Raw genomic sequence first — 20,827 nt, forward strand, 5'->3', positions numbered from 1 at the left:
GGTGTCAGCCTCCCCCAAACAGCCCATCCATGCTGCCTGGTCCCCGCCACCCAGGGCTCCGGGGGTGATTTAAAAGGGCCCAGCACTCTGGCTGCTGCCGTGATAACGGCGGCCAGGAGCCCTGGACCCTTTTAAATCTCTGACTCAGGGCAGCTGCTGCTTTTGTGCCATCCATTCCCCCCCACCCCTGCCAGTGGCGGGGGGGGGGGGGCAAAAGGGGCAATGACGTTAAAGTGCTGCCTACAGGCTCATACAGACCCGTACCAGCCCACTTCCACTCCTGGAAATGACACCTCGTTCCATGATGCTCTTATGCCTTTATAACAGCTGAGGGATTCCTGCACACAAACAACTTCAGTGATGGGAGACAGAGGAGGGACTAGTTGAAGATACAGTACTATGCAACCTCAATTCTCCAAATCTTATAGGAGGCCTGGAGTAAGTTTTGATAAGCAAGGCTGTGGATTTTTTATAGCATTAGCAATTAAATAGGAGATTAGGAGATATGGAATTCTGAGTAACAGATGTTCAGAGACTCAAGAGTCTACAAAATATGCAGAAAATATTCTAGATTTTACCCCATGCAAAGTTCTGACACTTCTATCCCTCCATAGTAATTAATACTAATCCCTTCATGGGACAGTCTCATTTATCATTAGCAAAGGAGCTCTCCCCTTCTTTAGGTCTATGTATTCTTCCAAGAAATGGGAAGTCAGAACATGACATTCACAGGCAAGGGAGCTTCTGGTGAGTTTTCTCTGTAGACTCTCACTCTCACACATTAGTCACCCTGAATTTCTGCCAAGAAGCGAGGCATGCAAATTTTGTTTGCCAAGTAAAGTTTGGTTCTTGTCCTATGTCTTTCTACATACTCAATATCCTAATATCCAGACACTAGCTGTATCTGCAGTTGGGAGACAGTTAGCATGTATGCTACACTGGTGCCATCTAGTGCTGCAAATAATGTTCTGTCAGCAGGTTCTAGATTTTAAATCTCTACAGAACAGCAACAAAGAACAGATTTCTTTTTTCAGCAGAGTCTACCAGCTCCTTACTGCTGGTTTTCTCTGTTCAAAGGAGAGGCCCGCCAAGGATGGTTGAATGCAGATACCTCCAGTTCAGACCTTACATATCAGTGCTACTTCTGGGTTCCTGGGAGCATTGTGAGTAGTGTGAGATTGTTTGTCTTCATGGGAGACTGAATGCAGGTTCAACCACAAGTTTTCCTCTTAACCCACTCAGTAAGCAGGCCCCAACTCATCATTGTCATCAATTCATTTTGGCACCTCCTCCTTATCCTCATATACATGGTGAAGCACACAACATACCCCAATCACATATAGGGAATTAAACATTTTATTAAAGCTAAGGTTAAAAAAATTATGTAATACATAGGTTGAGAGAAGAGTGTCTGTACATCTGGGTATAGTGCTTAGATTATCCACAAATACAAAATGTGTTTTTAGAAGTCATATGATACATAGAGTACATAACCAGCAATAATCCAAATTTAGGTGAATAAATTTAACAATACAGTTTAGATATTAGAATCCGAATACTCAGGTATGTCGCTCATGAAAAGTTGTACAGAGATTTGGTTGTGGAAAGCAAAATATATCAATGAGTGGAGATTGTCCCTCAGTAATCACATGTAGGGAATTAAACACACTACAGTCTAAATGAGTCTGTACCCAGCACTATTTTGCTTGCAGTCAGCCAAAGGTACATTCCACCATCCTACACTTGCTCAATGTGTCATTAAGGAGAACAATGGACTAGCTCGCCCAGATGGAAAGAGGCCAGACATCTAGAGCACCTCGCCAGCGCATCCTGTATAAGTGTCCATGAATGTACCATGGTGTCCACAAGAGCTTATGTAATGATGGTGTCATATCCTTTCCCATTAAGATACTCATTTGCTTCAAATGGCATTCAGAGGATGGGTATTTAGGCATGCCACCAATCACCTGCACAGCTCAAGAACACATCCATGCAAACACCACAATTATTTCAGGGATATTTCCAAATTTTACAAACCTGGCCTCCAGCACAGCGTTAATTGCCTCATGAACTTCCAAGACTACTGAACCAGCCATGGACTTGCAAAGCCTGAACTGATTGCCAACAGTTCTGTTAACAGCCTGGAGTTGCCAGCTTCCACAAGACAATAACAACACGCTTCTGGACCATTATTAACTCTTTCATCTGGATGTCCTGCCACTCCAGGACCAGGGCAAACTCACATTTTTGGGTTCCTCATGGGAAAATCCTGGCCCCCTACTGGTCATCCCATGTTTCTAGCACAATGTAGTCCACCACTCTGCACTTGCAGTCCTGGTCCAGAAGCAGTGGTCTGCATGGCTGGGGAGAATCCACCCTGAAATACAGTATTGGTTCAGGCCAAATCTCCATGCCCACATTGTCCCGATCTGTTGCTATACTTCCACGTGTTACTGCAAGTCACTGCCTCTGTCTTCTCCAGGCTAACAGCCACCTCTGAAAGGCTCACTACCATTTCCTAGCAGCACTTTCTGCAGAGGTCCACCAAAGAAACACTGCTTTCATAAGAATCAGCAGCTATTGCTCCCAAGCAGAATTCATACCTTCAGCACTATCACACCACCTCAGGTCCCACCAGGAAATGAATTTCCCAGGCCTAGATCATTTCCACCCACCATCCCCAGAGTGGGCAGCTAATTTGTCTCACAACACCCTGGTGAAAGCAAGCATAGAGTGACACAGTGAATTAGGGCCTGGTGACATATTGGATATGCACCTTTGTATCTGTATTATCTCTCACAACTAGACAGCGCTCTAATGCTGATGTGGGACATGACACTAGCATTCAGTGCAGATATTGTGGTTGCGCTCTAGTGAGTGAGGCTACTGTGCATAGACTAACTTGCAATTGCTTAACCTGTGGTTAGCCTGAGTAAAGACATAGCCACAGGCTTTCCTACTGCACACCATTACGTCTGGATGTTTTGGCCTTCTCTACAGTACTTAATTTGTGCCAGAGCTGAGCCCTGGCACTTCTAGGCTTGGCAGTTCATAGCACCAGCACCTCTGGGCTTGCCACGTCACTTATGAAAGTAAAAAAGTTATTTGAGCCCTGGCACCTCTTGCATTACAAATTAAGCTCTGCTTCTCTAGTGGTGGCTGGCCCACACATAGAGGTTGATGAAGCTGCTACAGCTGTTGCCAAGAGTGATGAGCTCTTTAGTTCTGGTAATAATAGCCCATGCTTTTTAAATCCAGCAATCCCAGTTCAAATCCCACTGCTGATACCCCACCCAGGAGCATCATATTATACATGCAACATTTGCAGAGCTCCCAACCTAGCCAGGTCACAGTTTTCAAAAGTGGACAGTGATTTACGCTCCCTCGTTTTTGGGTGCCCAAATCTGAGACATTGGGTCTTATCTCCAGAAGTGAGGAGCACCCACAGCTCCCATTGAGTAGGCCCAATATGACTCAAATTGCACACCCAAAATATGAGGCACTACCCAAAATCAGTGACTGCTTTTCAAAATATGGCTGTAGATTTTTAAGCTTTCCAATGGATTATTTTGTATTGCGTGCTACCTAATTTAACTGGTATTTAAAGTAAAATAAATACTCAAGTTGTTTGTGAAATTCTTGTAGGGCAGAAAAAAACTGATGTTTGCAAACAGGAATAAGAAATATCTATTTATAGAATCTCACAGTGCTAGGCTAGCCCTGAGGATTTTAGGAAAATTTGCAGAAAATAATCATTAACATCTTCCAGTGTGTAAGGGGGAGAGCTGCAAACCTTTGAAAAATACAACGTATTATTTTACTTTGGTTTTGCCTTAGATGTTACTGAAAAACAGAGGAGGCTTTCAGAGCAGTGAAATATATGAACAGAAAATTGAAACCTGGTGGGGCTACCCTCTGTGAATTTTGGAGAACACCTTGTATGGCAGGACTCTCTCATTGCCCTACTTTTTTAGAAGGTTTTGGAGTACAGAGGGGAGTTGCAAATTCATTACTGCTGATTCATTGGTTCAGATGTGGCTTGTTAGACACCACTTTTAATATAAAGGAGATGGGAGAAGGCTTCTAATAGAGAGTCCAAGTGTTTGGGGGCAGACAGAATCCCAGAAACTGCTAAACCTGAGGAGTAGATTTAGGCTGGAGTGGTGGAGGTGCTTATGGTATTAGTTTGCAGTTGCCCTTTTGTTTATAAATCAGCCCTCAGGAGGGTGATTTTTTTGATTGAGTATGTTGTTTCTATCTGGAGCTCGCTGGGCACTTATCTAGCTTATACCCCAACAAGGGGGAAATGTTCACAACTGATTTTTTTTTTTACCTGCACAATGTGTTTTCCCCATTATACTTAGGGCCAGATCCTGAGATCAACTGGAGTTGAGGATGTTCAGCAGCTTGCAGGATTAGAGCTCTACAGCACATTTTCTTAATTTTATACAAGACGCACAGTAATGATTATACTATGGACACGTATAATCTTAAGCCCTCCAGGGAGTTCCTGAGGTATCAGCACTACCCAGGCTCTCTCTCTGAATTCATTCTCTTGATCCATTTCCATTAGTTTCTGAGAGATCTTACCCCATTAGTGATTGCTCGCTTCCCCCTTATCTGTTGTGAATGCCTCACATGGACTCTAGAGTTCTGTACAAAGGACTATGGGACAAATGACATTCATTGAGTCCACAAATCCCCATGGCAGCCAGTCAATACTGAACATATTTTCACCTACTGTCCAAACACTGGTCACACCAAATAACAATGTTTCACAAGCCATGACACACTCATAATGTGATTCATTTTGAAAATGTCCTTTAGAAACAGGGGTCTTAAATATAAACCCATCCTGCTGAGAGTCATGTTTTGATGTAGGACCAAATCATAGTCTACATAGACTGGCTACTGTACTTCACCAGCCCATGCCAAGGAATCACTGATAAAAATGTGGACAGTAGCAGAATGTTCCAGTTTTGTGGCAGTAAACTGGAGATAATTGAGTGTAAATCTCTGCTGTTGATCAGAGGCAGGGTCACTCTGTGACACAAACTTTCCTCATATTTTCTGCAAATTATGTTTTGAAATAAACATTCCTCCCTGCCGGCAACTGCCTGCAGAGAAATTCCCATGTCAGTAATATCTTTTGCAGGTGATTTGCTAATCCAGGTCACGAACCTGATTGCTTATATAGATATACAGAACTATATATATCTGTGAACACGGTCGGGGGTTAATTGCAAGGATACCTACTCAGCAAAGTACTAACAGAATCAGCACAGACCAGACACCTGTCTTCACCATGAAGATAAAAGGTGCCTTTGTGTTCCTTTCCCTGGCATTTTGCTGCTTCATTTTAGGTGAGTAATTCTCCCTACTCTGCATCATGTATTAACCCTATGACAGACACCTCTGGCATCAGAAATCTTCACTATTAAATGATAATGTTGCTTTCACTTATTTTCTTAAAGAGAAAATGAAGGTAAACATTTTGAAAATTAGGTGTCTAAAGTTAGGCACTCAGTGCTAGATTTATAAAGGTTTTTAGATCCCTAAAGATTCAGGTAGGTGCTTTGAAAATCTCACTAGATATATCTGCATCTTTAGGTGTCTAAATAACTTAAAAAATATGGCCCTTAGGGCTTGATTTTCAGAAGTGCTGTGCAGCCTAAACTCCTATTGAAGTCAATGGGAGCTGCAGCTACTGAGCATTTTTGAAGATCAGGCCCATAGACCCTAAATAAGTGGTCTGATTTTCAGAGGTGCTGACCAGATCTCATTGAAGTCAGTGGGAATTACAGATGGTCAGCACCAATGAAAATTAGGCCAGTAAGTTTGAAACTTTTGGCCTACAGCCCTGTCGTCTATGTGAGGTGTGGCACTTTTCCTAACATTCAGAGTTTGTGCCAGTGATCTTGGCCAAAATTTTCCCTCCCCTTCTTTGTGCAGTGTGATGTGCACCAGGTGACTATTGCTTTCCACCCTACAGGTGGCTGCACTTCAGCACTAGGTATTGCTTGTAATGCTTCTGGGGATTGTATGGGATGAAAATGTAATGACAGGAATTTACATAGACTTAAATAATTTAGACATAACAGAAATCAACAATTTGCATTCCGCTATGGCTAAGCTAGTTTTTGCCATGTTTTAAAGGTCTTTTAGTTTCATTCTGTTAGCTGTTTTAGTTTCACTGTGCTTCTCCTTAGCAGAGCATAACTCCTAAAATAATCAGCTATGTGAAATAATAAAAACTGCTTATTAATGAAATTAATACACAACCCATAAATGCCAGTAATATTAGGTGATGTTTGCTAAGTTAAAGTGCATTCTATTTTTCTACACACGGACAATTGCATTTAATCTCCTTCAAAGATTTTGTCTTATTCTTTCTTTCCTATCCTATAAGCATCCTTACAGCTCCATAGTTAAGGGTTAATTGAAATTTGCAACTAAAGCAGGAATAAAATACCTTTGTTAGACACTTAAATGATGGAAATTATTTTTTAAAATTTACACACCTGCTCTTTTGGGATCATTTAAATTTTTTATAATAACTTCTAAGACACATTCTGGTAACTTTCAAGGGTCTGTTTTAAATATTTCCTCTTGTAAAGTCCATATTCAATACAAACAGACATCTAGAGACAATCTCAGATCATTGGCAGTATTCATATTTGTCTATTGTTGTTTTTTTTCAGGAGTCACCACTCAAGGTGGGAGTCAGGTCAGTACAGTTCTTTGTGTTTATTAATAGTAAATTTCCTGGGATCTCTGTCTACAGACAATATTGTGGCCAAATTTTCTGTGTTGGGGAAACTCCTCTCCCCTAAAACTATGGGAAAAGCTGGTTGCATAAAAAACTAAAACTGTCCCATTGCTATTAAAATTAGAGGGTGTACCTGCAATTCAGATAGATCTGGTCTCCACACAGTCAGACTGATTACTTTCATACACTATTTTAAATGACACAATCTCTGGTTAGAATGTGTGAGATACAGAGAAAGAATTGGGGAAATATTTTAAAATATGACATTTTAAAATTTATCTGTTGCAACAGCGAGAGAGATTTCTTTCTATACCATATGTTAATTAAAATTATTTACTTAACTGACTTGAAACTGTCACATATTGAGGTTCTTCTTAGATTTTAGCTCTGGGTCTTTGTCTTCTGGTTTATTGTCATTAGTCTCATTATGGCAGTGACTTGTAACTGTGAAAAAAAGAACAATGACCTTCTCCTGTGAAATATCTGCAGTATTTTCCTTTTCTTCCAGCACAAATGAACTACTTTTTCCACACCCCATTCTAGATTTAGGAAACTATGAAAAACATTGCCCCTGTGTGTGCTTTCTCTTCTCAAAAGAACAAGTGAAGAGTGAAAAATGTCCACTCAAATGTCACCCTACTTATTTTGTAGCCTGACTGCAGTAAATACAAAACTCCAGATGGAACCTGGATAGGAGGCTGTCCAAGGAACTATGCACCAGTCTGTGGAACAGATGGCATCACTTACAGCAATGAATGTTTGCTGTGTGAAAAAATCTCGTAAGTACTTTGTTTGTTTCTTTGATAAAGTGAAATCACTGGTGTGAGCTACTAATAACAGCTTTTCTATTTAAGTATTTTCTTCATAGAGGGAAACATCAATTTCCCGAGGTCTCTTATCTCTTGATTATTATTTAATATTGATGTTTTTCTAATGCACAGATCAGGATGGACAGCCCTTTGTTTTGATTGTGTTTAATACCCGTCTGTCCTCTTCCACTTACTTTCCAACATTGCCCAGCCCAGATCCCCAAAGGGACTTTTATGAATACTTAAAATGTCAGAGTCACTGGGACAGAGCGAGTAAGAGAATGAACCTATAGACTGGTAGTTAGGGCACGTAGCTCGGAGACAGAGGATTCAGTCCCCCTGCTCCAATGACTCTTTAATTTTTTATCTACAGTGGAACAGCTTCATCAGGGGGGACTGAGGGAGCCCTCATCAGAATATCCCACCCCTCTGTAGTTAGAGCACCTCTTGAGAAGTGTGGGAGATCCTAGTTGAAATCCCTTCTCCCCCCTCAAGCAGAGGAGGGATTTGAACATGGGTCTCCCACATCCCAGGTGAGTGCTCTAACTAAAGGGTTAAAAGTTATAAATTGGGGACCACTACCACTCCTCCAGATTTTGAATGGGACCCAATCCCAAAGGCAATCTAACTAATTTAACAGCATCCTTATAACAGTTTTTACTCTTCAGGGTGACAACCAGGTACTTACTCATAATGGCTAATCTTTCTTCCTCTTTTCCAGGGAAACTGGAGTCCCCATTGGCATAAAGCACAAAGGAGGATGTTAGCGCAATGGTAAATCCAGGGCTATTATTGATTAATTCGGTGTCAGTTTCCTTTGTTTAATGTGTGGAATAGAGGACTATTTGGAATATTTCAATGCTCTGGACTAAGACATTGAGTTCATTTTGTCTGTTTTATAACTGTCTCTTCTCCCCCTCTAGGATGAATAATGGATGAATTGGTGTAAAGCACAAATAGGAGGTGTTGGAAGACCTCTGAGCAAAGACAGTCTCAAATCATCCTGTGCACCAGGGGTTCCTATTGGCTTCCCTGTGTCTCCTTATGTTTGTTCAATAAAGTAAACTAAAAAGGTTTTTCTTATTTTATTTTTCAACACAAAGCAGTATGTGCTTGGGGGTGGGAAATCATTAAATCAACAACTGATTTTACATATCAGCCTTCATAACATAAATAAACCACAGATAATAACGTATGTTCAATAATGAATAGGCTTTGTGGTTGGATTTATCTAGATCTGTAGGAAACACACATAATGGAGATCTTGAGTCAATAGCAAGTTTCCACTGGGATCAGTCCACATGGATTGATTAAAATAGATATTCTGAATGAAGAAACACAAATTCCACCAACACACTTTGGCACAGACAACTATTAGGATTGCAGTCACTGACTCTGTGCCTGTGTTAAAATCTTTGAAGATAATGTATGACCATTTTTCAAGTCAAAGTTGTATGCTTGATCATGATTTTTACAAATGTGTTCATTATAATTTTTTCAGACATAGCTTATATGAAGAAATGTTATAGTTCTAGCTATTCATTATTCAAAATTTGCTGCGAACTTGTGAGAATGGTCACTTAAGTCATATGTTATTGTTTCTGTTCCCATACTAGTTAAACAAACACTTTGGAACTACTTCTGCTTCTCCTCCAAACAAATGTATTGTGTCACAAACTGAATTTTGTTTCTTGATTAAAAGACTCTCTACAAGCCCCAAATTCCTTTTCTGTGAATAGTCATATGCATAAGACCTTGCTCAGATGAATGCTTGTGGCAAATGAACAGAAAAGGGCCTGTGCATGGGTGGATTAAAATCTGTAAGGGTACTGTGCACATGCTGCCAGCTGTCCACTTTCATGGGCTCAGTAATAGTGTCTCTGCATCCAGTGGACTCTCACCATGCACGGGTGAAAATCATGCACAAGCAGGATTAGACCCAAATCCTCAAGGTATGTAACCCCCAAGCTGCTTTTGAGGATCTGGGCCTTTCTCTCTTTCCCTCTCCCCAACCAGCCTGGGCCCGGACACCGGGGTATAGATGTACAACACAATAGTGAGACATCAGCTCTGTGCCTGGTGCCATGCTCCAACCTGGTCACCTGCCTACTCCCTGCTGGCCTTGGGCCCCGGGGAGCTGCCCTGCCCTGCCCTGCCCAGAGTGGGGGCTGGAGGCTGAGCCTGGCGGGGATGGTACAGGGGACAGATAGGTTTGCTGGTGGCTGAGCCTGCTCGTGCAAGGCAGTAAACCTGGCCTCCACCAGGGAGTAACAGACTGGGGTGGTGCTGGGATTTCCCCCAACTCCCTCCCATCGCCCACACAGAGACGCCATTCGCCCGAGGGCAGAGAGGCCACACCCAAGATGGCGGCGATTGGGCTGCAATGGGAATATCCTCGAGGTGCCACATCCAAGATGGCGGCGCGGGACGGCCCCAGAAAGGGTTGATTTCCCCCGTTCTGGGTTCAGGGACCGGAAGCGCGGCTGACGCTGGCGGAAGCGGAAGCGCTGGGTGGCCGGAAGTGTCTGTCGGGATTATCCCTCCCCCCCGCAATCACAATAACAGGCGGCACTGGCGGCCAGGTAAGGGGCGGCGGGGCTGGGAGGGGGCGGTTGAGGGTTACGTGCAGCTGCCCTGGCTCGCTGCACACGCGCCCCCGGGGGCAGGAGGGAGGCAGGCGCCGGGCCTGGCCCTGGGGAAGGGAAGGGGGAGCGGCGCGTGCCCCCCTTTCCTGGTGGGCGCCGCGGGCGGCGGCCGGGGCAGCGATGACCGTTGCGGGCGCTGGGGCGGGCGGCCGTTGCTGCGGGGGTTGGCTGGCTGGCTGACCTCTCGCCAGGGCCCGCCGCTGGGAATGGGGGGAGGGGCCCTTTCCATCCCCAGCGGCCTGGGGGGGACCCGCGCTCCGGGTGACCTTTTCCCCGCTGGGGTGGGTCCCCTGTGCCGTGTAGAGGGAGTGTCCTTCTCTCGCTCTCTCCCCTTCCCCGTCTTCCCCACCCGGCACGTACTGCGCTGTAAGTGCCTGAGGCTGCCCTGGGAGACCCTGCTTCACCCCCCCTTGATGCCGTGCTCTGCCTCGTGAATATCAAAGATACACTAGGAAATGGGGATTGGTGATTATCTATCTTACATTGCCTTTTGCCTACTGCACTAAAAAATTTATAGACATTCTTTAGGATCAGCTTACCCCATAATAGGACTATCATAGTAGATAGCATGTGGTTATTGTCTCAAGTGGTACTCCTTAAGTAGTCCCTGGTGTCAGCATATATTTGCCCCCCTTGTCTTCCAGGTCAGTGCTGCTATGTCTACTGATGAAACCAAGTTTTACAATACTTAGACCAGCAGTTTGATCTGGGTTGTATTCTTCTTTTCAAACTGTCAACAAAATTGTCAGCTCACTGATTCCACAATTGCTGTTGTGTTTGAAATGGCTCAGTTTGTTTTCCAAAAGGAGGCTAAGCTGATAGTTCTGGTTGTTACAAATCAAAACAGGAGATTTCTAAACTTCTCAAGTTGAACACAGAAGTCACTAATTGAGAATATAACACATCAAACCATTGTTCATGTATTATGTTTTTTACCTTAACTATATTAAAATCAAGAAGAATAAAATTCTCTGCATTTTCTGCCTGCTTTGTTTAAATATCAAAGGAATATGTATGGATTGTTTAGAAGAGTCATTTGTTCTAAAACAGCAGAACTAAAATAGTGAGAATGTGTTAGGTTTTAAAACGTGTATGTAGAGACTTATTCCCTACAATCATTGCCTAATGGCCCACACGCTGCTCTATGAAGATTACATAGTTCTGGGTGACCAGGTATTTTGTGTCTCAGTGATGAGATCTAATTCAAAGCACAGTCATCCCCAGAAAAGTCAGGAGCTGCTCATGTAGACTAACTCATATTTTCTGCACTGGACTCCCACAGGTGGAGGTGGCTCCTTTACTTCTCTATGGAGCTCTTCCCTGTTTTCCTCCTCCACTTCAAACCACTGACTTGCCTTCTACTTGACTTAAATCTTCCTTTTCATGCGTTATCTTATATCAAAGCAGCAGAGAGTCCTGCTTATAGACCTTATAGACTAACAGACGTATTGGAGCATGAGCTTTCGTGGGTGAATACCCACTTTGTCAGATGCATGCACATGCATATGACGAAGTGGGTATCCACCCACAAAAGCTCATGCTCCAAATACCCACTTCGTCGGATGCATGCACATGCATATGACGAAGTGGGTATCCACCCACGAAAGCTCATGCTCCAATACGTCTGTTAGTCTATAAGGTGCCACAGGACTCTTTGCAGCTTTTACAGATCCAGACTAACACAGCTATATCAGACACTCTTTTTACTTTGAAATATCTTAAACTCTGTATAAAACTAAAATGTTTTTCCATTCTCTGCTGCTGTCCGTCTGTCCTCTAACTGGAGGAGTATGGTGAAATTCACTTGGAATCCATATAACATAGCAAAACTTGGATACCCATTTATAAAAATCTGTACCAAAACCCCCCAGTGTCTCTGGATCCTATTTGGGAAATCTTGTCTTAAAGATGTTCTGGGTGGCTCAGTTGGGATCCTGATCCTTGCCTGTTGGTTGGTGATAAAATATTTAGTTGGCCTGTGTATTCCTCTTTTTATGGAGGTGTAAAGAGTGTAATTTTGTGGGCTGTTGTGAAAACAGTACTGTGATCTTATAGTTACAGAGATGCTTATATTTAGAGGCTTTAAAAAAGGATCCTGTCACGTTAAAAATCATACAATTAAAGTAGATTTGTTACAAACAACCTTAATATTAATCTGACAGTTCTATAAACCTAATCTTCCTTGGTTATGTTATGTATTTACTGCATGCAGTAATCTACCAGGTTGAGCAAAATAAATAAAATAATCTCTCATTTGTTTATGAGCCATTTCTAGTCAATTTCACTCTCGTACACTTGAACAATGCTGTAATATTTCAATTGAAAATATTGTAACAGATGGATATATAAATAAACATTTCTGTTGATACTGGGATTTGTAAAAGCTAAGTTTTGTAAAGCCTACAGTATATGTAGGGCAAAATATGACTTAATATCTCTTGAGGGGAAGGAGGGTGCTATTAACTTGGTGTGTGTTGTATGATTTCAAAATTTAGAATGCTGACAAATTAGCTATTAAATAAAACCCTTTTCATCATTAGATCTCAGTGACATTCATAACGTTTTGAGGTTTTCTGTCTGATGCAAAATTTACATTTGGTGAACACAGTTTTTCTCTAACCTGTTCTAAAATGCTCTTTATATGCCCATCAACCTGCCTTTGAAATATACTTACTTCAGGTTAGGACAATGTATCAGTGCTATATCCTTCAGTCCTTTTTAAATCTATTCTCCTTCATCTACTACTTAACCAAAGAAGGAAGAGAACCAAGATCAGTTAAATGAACTGGTTGTGAGCAGCTAAAGACCCTGGGTGTTGGGAATATAAAGAATGAGGGGAAATCATGTAATGTACTATTTGTATTGTGTCTATTGCTAGAATCACAGTAGAAATACAATATGTAGTTAAATGATAACATTTAACATCGACAACATATAGTGTTTCGTAACATTAACCACAATGTTTGCAACAGATGATTTTGATAATTTCATCTTTTTACACACTCCTTGGTTGCAATTTTCCATGTTTAGTCTCAACCAAAAGATGAATTTTAGTTTGTGGAAAACTGAAGAAAAATCTGTTGTTGCATATTGTGAAGCTAGGAAACACATTTCCTACAAAACACTTATCACAGAGAAATGATGAAAGTTCTAACTTGACATGTTAGAGGACACAGTCCACTTAAAATCCAGTCAGCTTAAAAAAGTTAACTCAAAGTATTTTCATGTCCACCTGCCCTGAGTCTTCCTGCCAATTATTTGTTGTACAATCATTTTCTTGTTGTGGGAAAGACCCCAACCCCGCAAAACAGTTTTGTATTATTTGAATTAAATTGAACAAAATCTTTCATAAAAGTAATAATTTGCCATCATGATCAGGAGAAAATATAGGCCATCTAAAACTTGTGTATATCACAATTTTGGAGTTTTTACACAATTTTTGTTGCCGTCTGGAAATTCTGAACTATCATTAGTAAAATGTTTTCATCTCTTTCTGTTGAAAGTTAAATCCATGACAGAGTTAACTGGTTTAACAATGCTCTGTCAACGTAATCATCCAGAAAACAGTCTTGAACTAAACAGCAGTAATAGCAAGGATGTGAACTCTTCCTACCTCATGCCATTCATCTCTGTGAGGTGTCAACTTAATTAAAGTTATTAAACGTGGCACTTTTTCTTTAAAACCAGACAAATTAATGCAAAACCCGCTAACATTTGGTTTGGATTATTTCAGTAGCAGAAAATGCATCATCATTAACTCAGCCATATTGCACATTAGATATAAAATTATGGTGAAACAACATTTACAGAAATATAATAAGGTACAAATTTAACAATAAAAATAGAGATTAAATGTATGCAGCATTGCTGAGTTAAGAACTTTAAGCAAGATTGTAAGAGCTTTTCCTTTTTAGGACAGAATAATTTCCTTTTGGATTGGACCTAGTACACTGAAATGTGTCCACTTTGGTTAGTAATTGTATCTATTTTTCCATGAGATGTCTTTGCTCATTGATATGTGGGTGGCAATTCCAGAGACATTTTATTGTTTTCTAAATTAGAAAAAGGCTACTACAGAAACGACTTATAATTAAATTACTGGGATATGTACATAAGAGATCCAGGTGGTATTCTGTTTACTAATTTTACTTGGTTCAAAGAGACTTTCTAGTTAGTCTTCGTTCATTTGCCTGGAATTTTTTTCCAGCTTCATACACAAGGCAGATTGATTTATATCTTTCCAGAACAATCCTTCCACTTTTTAGTTGATTCTTTTGGATAATGACATTCTAGAGTTAATTTTTAGTGGCAGATTTTGTTGAGTCCTTCTGTAAACTAATGTTCATTACTCTGTACCCTTTCTCCCGCCTTTTGTCTTTCAGTTGCACTGAATTTGTATAACATTGTAAAAATTGATCCTTTTAATCAGAAATCATTGCAAATATGGGGCCTCGACGGAAAAATGTGAAACCGTGCTGCATGAGTAGGGAAATCTCTGAAACTACCAAACTAGATGAGCCAAAAGATTATATGAACCAGCTCTCACATGAAGTACTTTGCCATATCTTTAGGTAAGAAGCTATATTTTTTGTCTCCCCATCCCTTCCACTTTGGTATCTGTGAATAAAAATCAAATGACAGGCATTCAGAAAATACTAGCTGTACCACTGGTAGTTAGATGGGTATTAAATGTAGACCTCAGTATTTGCGGATGAGGTTTTGCTGGACAATACAAAGGAAGTGTATGGGATTTCTTTCTTGTGGAACTCTACCTTTATTTGTTTTGTTAAAACTAAGCACATGGGTGACACTATGTAAATAGGTTACCTCTCCAGAGAAACATGCTTCATATTCCTTGATATAGTCATGTACCCTGAAAACTAACTTATGTGAAAATTGCTATTAGGATCATGTAGAAGCAAGCAAAAGAGCAGAGAAACATTATATCTTTTATTTTTTATTTTTTAAGTTAAGCTTGACTAAAAAAAGTCTGCAAGCGTACACTGATGACAGATAATAATTTGCCTTAGAATGAATATTTTTATACCTTGTAGATGCATGTCTAAAGTTTGTCGTTTAACTTTGTTTCACTCGTACAGATTCCTGTTCTATTAGCACTGCAATCTTGCTGTTCAATCTTTCCTTCAGGTTTTAAGCATGATCGTGCTCCAAGGTGGGCAGCCATGCACTACAGTGTCTCTGATAAATTCAGTTACTGTGCATACATTACAAGAGATGCAGTGATACATGTCTGGGTATATTGGAGCAGCATTGACCCTGCCACTGAGCGTTTTAGTCAAATGCTTCATTCCATTTAAAAAATAAATGGAATACTCTAACTACAATTTTACAGATACTCTGACTTTGGATAATGTGACTGGCATGTCAATATCTTCCTGACAAGTTTAAAATGTCACACAGATTGCAAGTATGTTTGTGGGGCTAATGCAATGGCAGCTGCTACTAAACAGATCCCAATTTACAGTGAACTAGAGAATTAAAATGCATACTTTAAAGCTATAAAGTTTCCAGATCTTCATGTATGGCAACTTTGCAAGAAAGGAAATAGGTCCCTACACATTCTAAAGCATCACAGAGTCTCCCGTCTCTACTTCAGACCCGTATCGACATGGCAAGGCTACTGTTCTGTTTTTTACCTTAAGTGCATTGGCTGCCTGATGAACAAAATGCTGTCCCTTCTGCCTAGCCACTTTACATAGGTTGCTACAGTACTATCTGAAAAATCTCATTTGAATCCATTCTTTTCTAGATGTTAGGAACGTCCGGGTTTGTATAGTAATTCTTTGGATGTTCTTTGGTGTGAGAGAAAATGAACTAAAGTCTTTGATGAACAGAGTTTCTTTCCATCCCAAAGGTACCTTCCCCTGCAGGATATCATGTGCATGGAATGCCTCTCCCGGAAGCTGAAGGAAGCAGTGACTCTGTACCTGAGAGTGGTGAAGGTCGTGGACCTCTGTGCAGGCCGCTGGTGGGAATACATGCCCACTGGTAAGTAGTACACTTCATGTGGGTATTATGTTAATGGGGTATTGATGAGACCTAGCTGAGCTATGAGATCATTTATACACAGACATATGGGATGTGCTTTTCGAAAGCAGGCAAGAAAGGTGAGTGCTTACCGCTCACTGACTTTCAGTGGTAGCTGGTGCCTTCCTCCCTTCGGTACTTTTGAAAATCCTGCCTGTATGAGTGTTGAATACTACAGTGATGAAAATGGGGCGGCTCTGTAACAACTTATAAATAATGTATGTTTGTTGTAAGGGGGTTTACTGTATGAATACGTGAGGTAATTCAAGAAGAGGCTGTTTGCATGCAGGTAAGAAAGAGTACGACTTCATCTAGCCACCCATCTGCCAACACTTCAAGGTCAGTGCAAGAGCCATTCACTTGGAGGTTCTACCTCCAACCCCTTGCTGAGCTCACCCATTGAATTTGTCAGGGGTGGGAAGAGCAAGCTTCTGAACAGCAAGACCTGCACTGGATTTAAAGATACACTCTTGGCGGCGGGGTCGGGGGGGGCAGGAGAGCTATGGTGAGCAACACTCCAGAGGTTGCAGGGTCTGGGAAGTTAGACTTACAGGGGTTACTGTCAGGAGGATGTTGAGATGAGATATACATGTATACAGGCTCTTTATTGTTTTTAAATCCTTTTTCTCTCGTATTTTGTTCCTATTGTTATGACTAATCAGTACTTTGGTTTAAGCAGGCTGTCTGATTACTGTATTCACTGCTGTTCACAGATTCTCAAAGGGAAGAACCACAGGTACCAAAACCCTCAGACCTGCTGGGTTAGCACCATTGATACATGGGGTCCTGTAGACCAGGGCCTCATCTAGGAGTGGGAGAATAATGAGATTTCCTCCCACGGGAAGGTAAATGGATGAGGCCTGACACTCATGGAGGTGCACTGAGAGAGACCTGGGAGAGGACAGAAATGCAGCTAGCCCTGTAGTTTTGACAGCTGCCCTGAAGGATATAAAGGCAACAGAACATGTAGAATATTAGTTCGTAAAAGCTGGGGATGGAACCCATCTGTTATATCATCTAATACCTCTTCTGGCATTGGAGGGCTGAGAATTATTTTTTTTACTATACACAGAGAATTGCAGCATAAGTTCTGTCCATACAACTAGATGTTTACTGTCACAAGAAATTCAAAACTTGTGTCCTCCTCATAGGTTTCACTGATTCCAGTTTCCTAACATTGCTGAGGAAGATGCCAGACATTGAACAACTCTATGGTCTTCACCCCAGGTACCTTGAAAGGCGCAGAGTTCGTGGTCATGAAGCTTTCAGCATTCCTGGAGTGCTAGAGGCCTTGCAGGCCTGCCCAAATCTGCTGGTAAGTGTGCAGGTTCCAAAGATAAATGCGTTTCATCAGTTGATATTATGATCCTTGATAAAGCTGCAGAGGAAATAGATGGTTGGGATAAAAAACTCAATGTTGTATCGTCTTGCTAGGATGCAGTAGTGTTGTGCATTTAATCCTTGTCTTGCATTGATGGCAGCTGAAGTAAACATTTACAAAATGTGCTGCTAGTTTACAAATGAGTGCAGTTTTTTTGTAGTCGCTTCAATGGGAGTTATAGATGCTCAGCATCTCTCAAGATCAGGCCATGAATTACAGCAGCATTGCAGCTGATTAAGTAGTTTCCTATGACCACTTCTGCTTTTAAGGCAAATGGCTCTGCAAATTTCAAATGAATTAGTGCATTGCATCAAGCTCTGGGCATTACCGAGATGTTTACTTGGTTAAGAGAAATATTATTGTTGCTTAATATAGAAATTTGAGCCTTGCCTTTGCTTATTGTTGTACTTTTATCCAGGGTGTTGAGACCTCTCATTTGGAGCTGGTGGAAGCCATTTGGACATACATGCCACAAGTTCATATTTTAGGGAAGTTCCGTAATCGTAATGGTGCTTTTCCAATCCCGCCTGAAAACAAACTGAAGATTCCTATAGGAGCTAAAATTCAGACGTTGCACTTAGTAGGTAAGAGTTTATTGGTGAAGTAGTTGCCTTAGATACAAATGAACTTTAAAAGATTTGAAATGCTGCATAATCTGAAACTTATGTTTGACTCTAGGCCAGCAGAGGTCCAGAGCACAAACTCCGGTGTGACTGTGTTGACAGATGGTGGTGAACATAGGCTCCGACCCTGTGGGTTCTCCGGGGCTGGAGCACCCACAGAAAAAAATTCCCTGCTCTGCCCCCCTGCTCCAGCTTACCTCCGCCTCCTCTGTGAGCGCGCCGCCGCGTCCTGCTTCTCCCCCCTCCCTCCCAGCGCTTGCACCGTGAAACAGCTGTTTCGCGGGTCAGGGAGGGATGGGGGAGGAGTGGGAACACGGTGCGCTGGGGGAAGAGGTGGGGCTGGGGCAGGGATTTGGGGAAGGGATCCAATAGGGGCAGGGAGGGGGCAGAGTTAAGGTGGGGAAAGGGGCAGGGGGGACGCGGGTACCCACCTGCACCGGAGAAAGTTCGCACCTATGGTGGTGAATTCCCAGTTCAAAGGCCCATAGTTTTTGAACTGTTCCATTTGCTCTTGGGGCGCAGTCTATAGAGATGGGTGTAAGTGCCCCCCATCAAAGTCAAAATCATTTATCCTGAGAGATGTGTTGTTAGACAATAAAAATCATGGACTGATTAGAGACACTGTATTAATGATTTATTACAACAATCTATAACCCATTTACAATCCCTACCCTCCTGCTTCTCCCCCACCCTTAATGACTGGAAGGGTGTTAACAGGCCACTTCACTTGTATGGTCCTTTGAAATATGTGTTAACTACTTATGCTAAACAATCTGTTCCATCTTGAATATAGCTGTGACCACTCTGAGGGCTTGTCTACATTTAAAAAGCTGTAGCAGTGCCACTGTAACACTTCAGTGAAGATGCTACTTATGCTGACGCTAGGGTTTCTCCTGTTGATGTAGGTAATCCACTTCCCCAAGAGGCAGTAGTTATATCGACCAGAGAAGCCCTCCCATCAACATAGTGCTGCTTACACCAGGAGTTAGGTCGGTATAACCGCGTCGCTCCGGAGGTGGATATTCTGCACCACTGAGTGATGTAATTATACCGACATAAGTTGCTTGTGTAGACACAGCCTGAGGAAGTTTCCCAGGCCTGAAGAAGAGCTCTGTGTAAGCTTGTCTCTCAGCAACAGAAGTTGGTCCAATAAAAGATCACCTCATTCATCTGGTTTCTCTAATTACCCTGAGCCCTGGTCTACTCTACGGAGTTAGGTCAACGCAAGGCAGCTTATATTGACCAAACTCTGTAAGTGTTTATACTAAAATTTCGCTCCCGCTGACGTAACTCTCCCACTACACCAACTTAATAATACCACCTCCATGAGAGGCATAGAATCAATATTGATGTAATTAGGTTGACACAGTGTCAGTATAGACACTGCATTGCTTACATTGACTGTTCCTGACTTTCAGAAGCTGTCCCACAATGCCCCACATTGACAGTTCAAACAGTTCAAACGCTCCTGGTGAGGACGTGCACAGCCAACACAAGGAGCAAACTGTAGACATGCACAAGCGATGTAATTACTGTGACAGCTGTATGCGGACCTAACTTAGGTTGACTTAATTTTGTAGTGTAGATGTGCCCTGAGAGATTCATTCTACAGTTGACATCTGAAAGTTTGTTTAATGTGGGACCTGATTTGATTTTTTTGTTGTTGTTCTGTATTTTAGGGGTAAATGTTCCTGAAATTCCTTGTATCCCAATGCTGAGGCATCTTTATTTGAAGTGGGTGAGGCTCACCAAACCACAGCCCTTTAAAGATTTTCTTTGTATCAGCTTACGCACTTTTGTCATGAGGAACTGTGCAGGTAAGAGACAAGAGAATCCTTCTGGGAAAGGGATGCATGTATATAGGAAAAAACTAGTACCTGTACTAATGATATTGCAACTGCATTAGTACTAGACTACCAAAGGACACTAGCTCAGAACAGTTTTCATAACATGATGGTAAAAATGCCTTAGCCCTGTCTACCATAGCACTTACACCTGTACAGCTGCACCATTGCTGGCAGTTGCTGTAGTAAGTTTACTAAGTTTTCTAATGCAGAGAAGGCCTTGGGATTGCCCATCATGCAGGACTCCAGAAGCAATCAAAGGCTTTATTTCATGTTTCATATTGAGAAAAAAATATCCTGTGCTGTATTGAGTTGTTACATTAATAGGAGAACACCTCTAGTTCTAAGTTCTGATGACTTGGTGAACTGAACACGTGCAGGTCAGCGTATCTGATGGCTGCATTATTTGAATGATGTATTCAATATAATTAAATAAGCAACTTTCTGTGTATATGTTCCCTATCAGAAGATTTTTTTTTCTCTGCAGGACCCACAAATTCTTTGAAATATGTCCCTTTAGTGACGGGTTTGGCTTCTGCCCGAAACCTGGAGCATTTAGAACTGGTTCGAGTTCCTTTTCTTGGAGGACTTATCCAGCATGTTGTAGAAGATAGCTGGAGATCAGGTATACAACTTCCTACTGCCTGGAAGAATAGAACAAAATTACCTAGGGCACCTGATGGGTAACGCTCTTATTCTACAGTTTGT

At 41.7% G+C, this 20,827-nt stretch overlaps 2 protein-coding genes across 5 annotated transcripts in view; both read left to right on the forward strand.

Annotated features, from left to right (window-relative positions):
* Positions 1-5,258: 5,258 nt before the first annotated feature.
* Positions 5,259-9,043, forward strand: LOC123376243 (serine protease inhibitor Kazal-type 1-like). Its single transcript, XM_045028126.1, has 5 exons — positions 5,259-5,363; positions 6,702-6,727; positions 7,421-7,548; positions 8,300-8,352; positions 8,502-9,043. The coding sequence occupies exons 1-4, from the start codon at positions 5,306-5,308 to the stop codon at positions 8,343-8,345; spliced, it is 258 nt and encodes an 85-aa protein (XP_044884061.1). The 5' UTR covers positions 5,259-5,305; the 3' UTR covers positions 8,346-8,352; positions 8,502-9,043.
* A 1,022-nt stretch (positions 9,044-10,065) lies between these two features.
* The window catches only part of FBXO38 (F-box protein 38), a 34,687-nt gene continuing 23,925 nt past the window's right edge, over positions 10,066-20,827 (forward strand). For 3 of the 4 annotated variants that reach the window (XM_045028120.1, XM_045028121.1, XM_045028124.1), the window contains exons 1-7: positions 10,066-10,160; positions 14,606-14,794; positions 16,099-16,232; positions 17,423-17,586; positions 18,071-18,236; positions 19,955-20,092; positions 20,607-20,744. In XM_045028120.1, the coding sequence (XP_044884055.1) occupies positions 14,667-14,794; positions 16,099-16,232; positions 17,423-17,586; positions 18,071-18,236; positions 19,955-20,092; positions 20,607-20,744 (868 nt within the window). In that variant the 5' untranslated portion in view covers positions 10,066-10,160; positions 14,606-14,666. Of the gene's footprint in view, positions 10,161-14,605; positions 14,795-16,098; positions 16,233-17,422; positions 17,587-18,070; positions 18,237-19,954; positions 20,093-20,606; positions 20,745-20,827 lie in introns of those variants that run through there. The other variant, XM_045028122.1, reaches the window with a different exon arrangement.

The sequence above is a fragment of the Mauremys mutica genome, chromosome 8, assembly GCF_020497125.1.
Source record: "Mauremys mutica isolate MM-2020 ecotype Southern chromosome 8, ASM2049712v1, whole genome shotgun sequence".
NCBI classification, from domain to species: Eukaryota; Metazoa; Chordata; order Testudines; family Geoemydidae; genus Mauremys; species Mauremys mutica.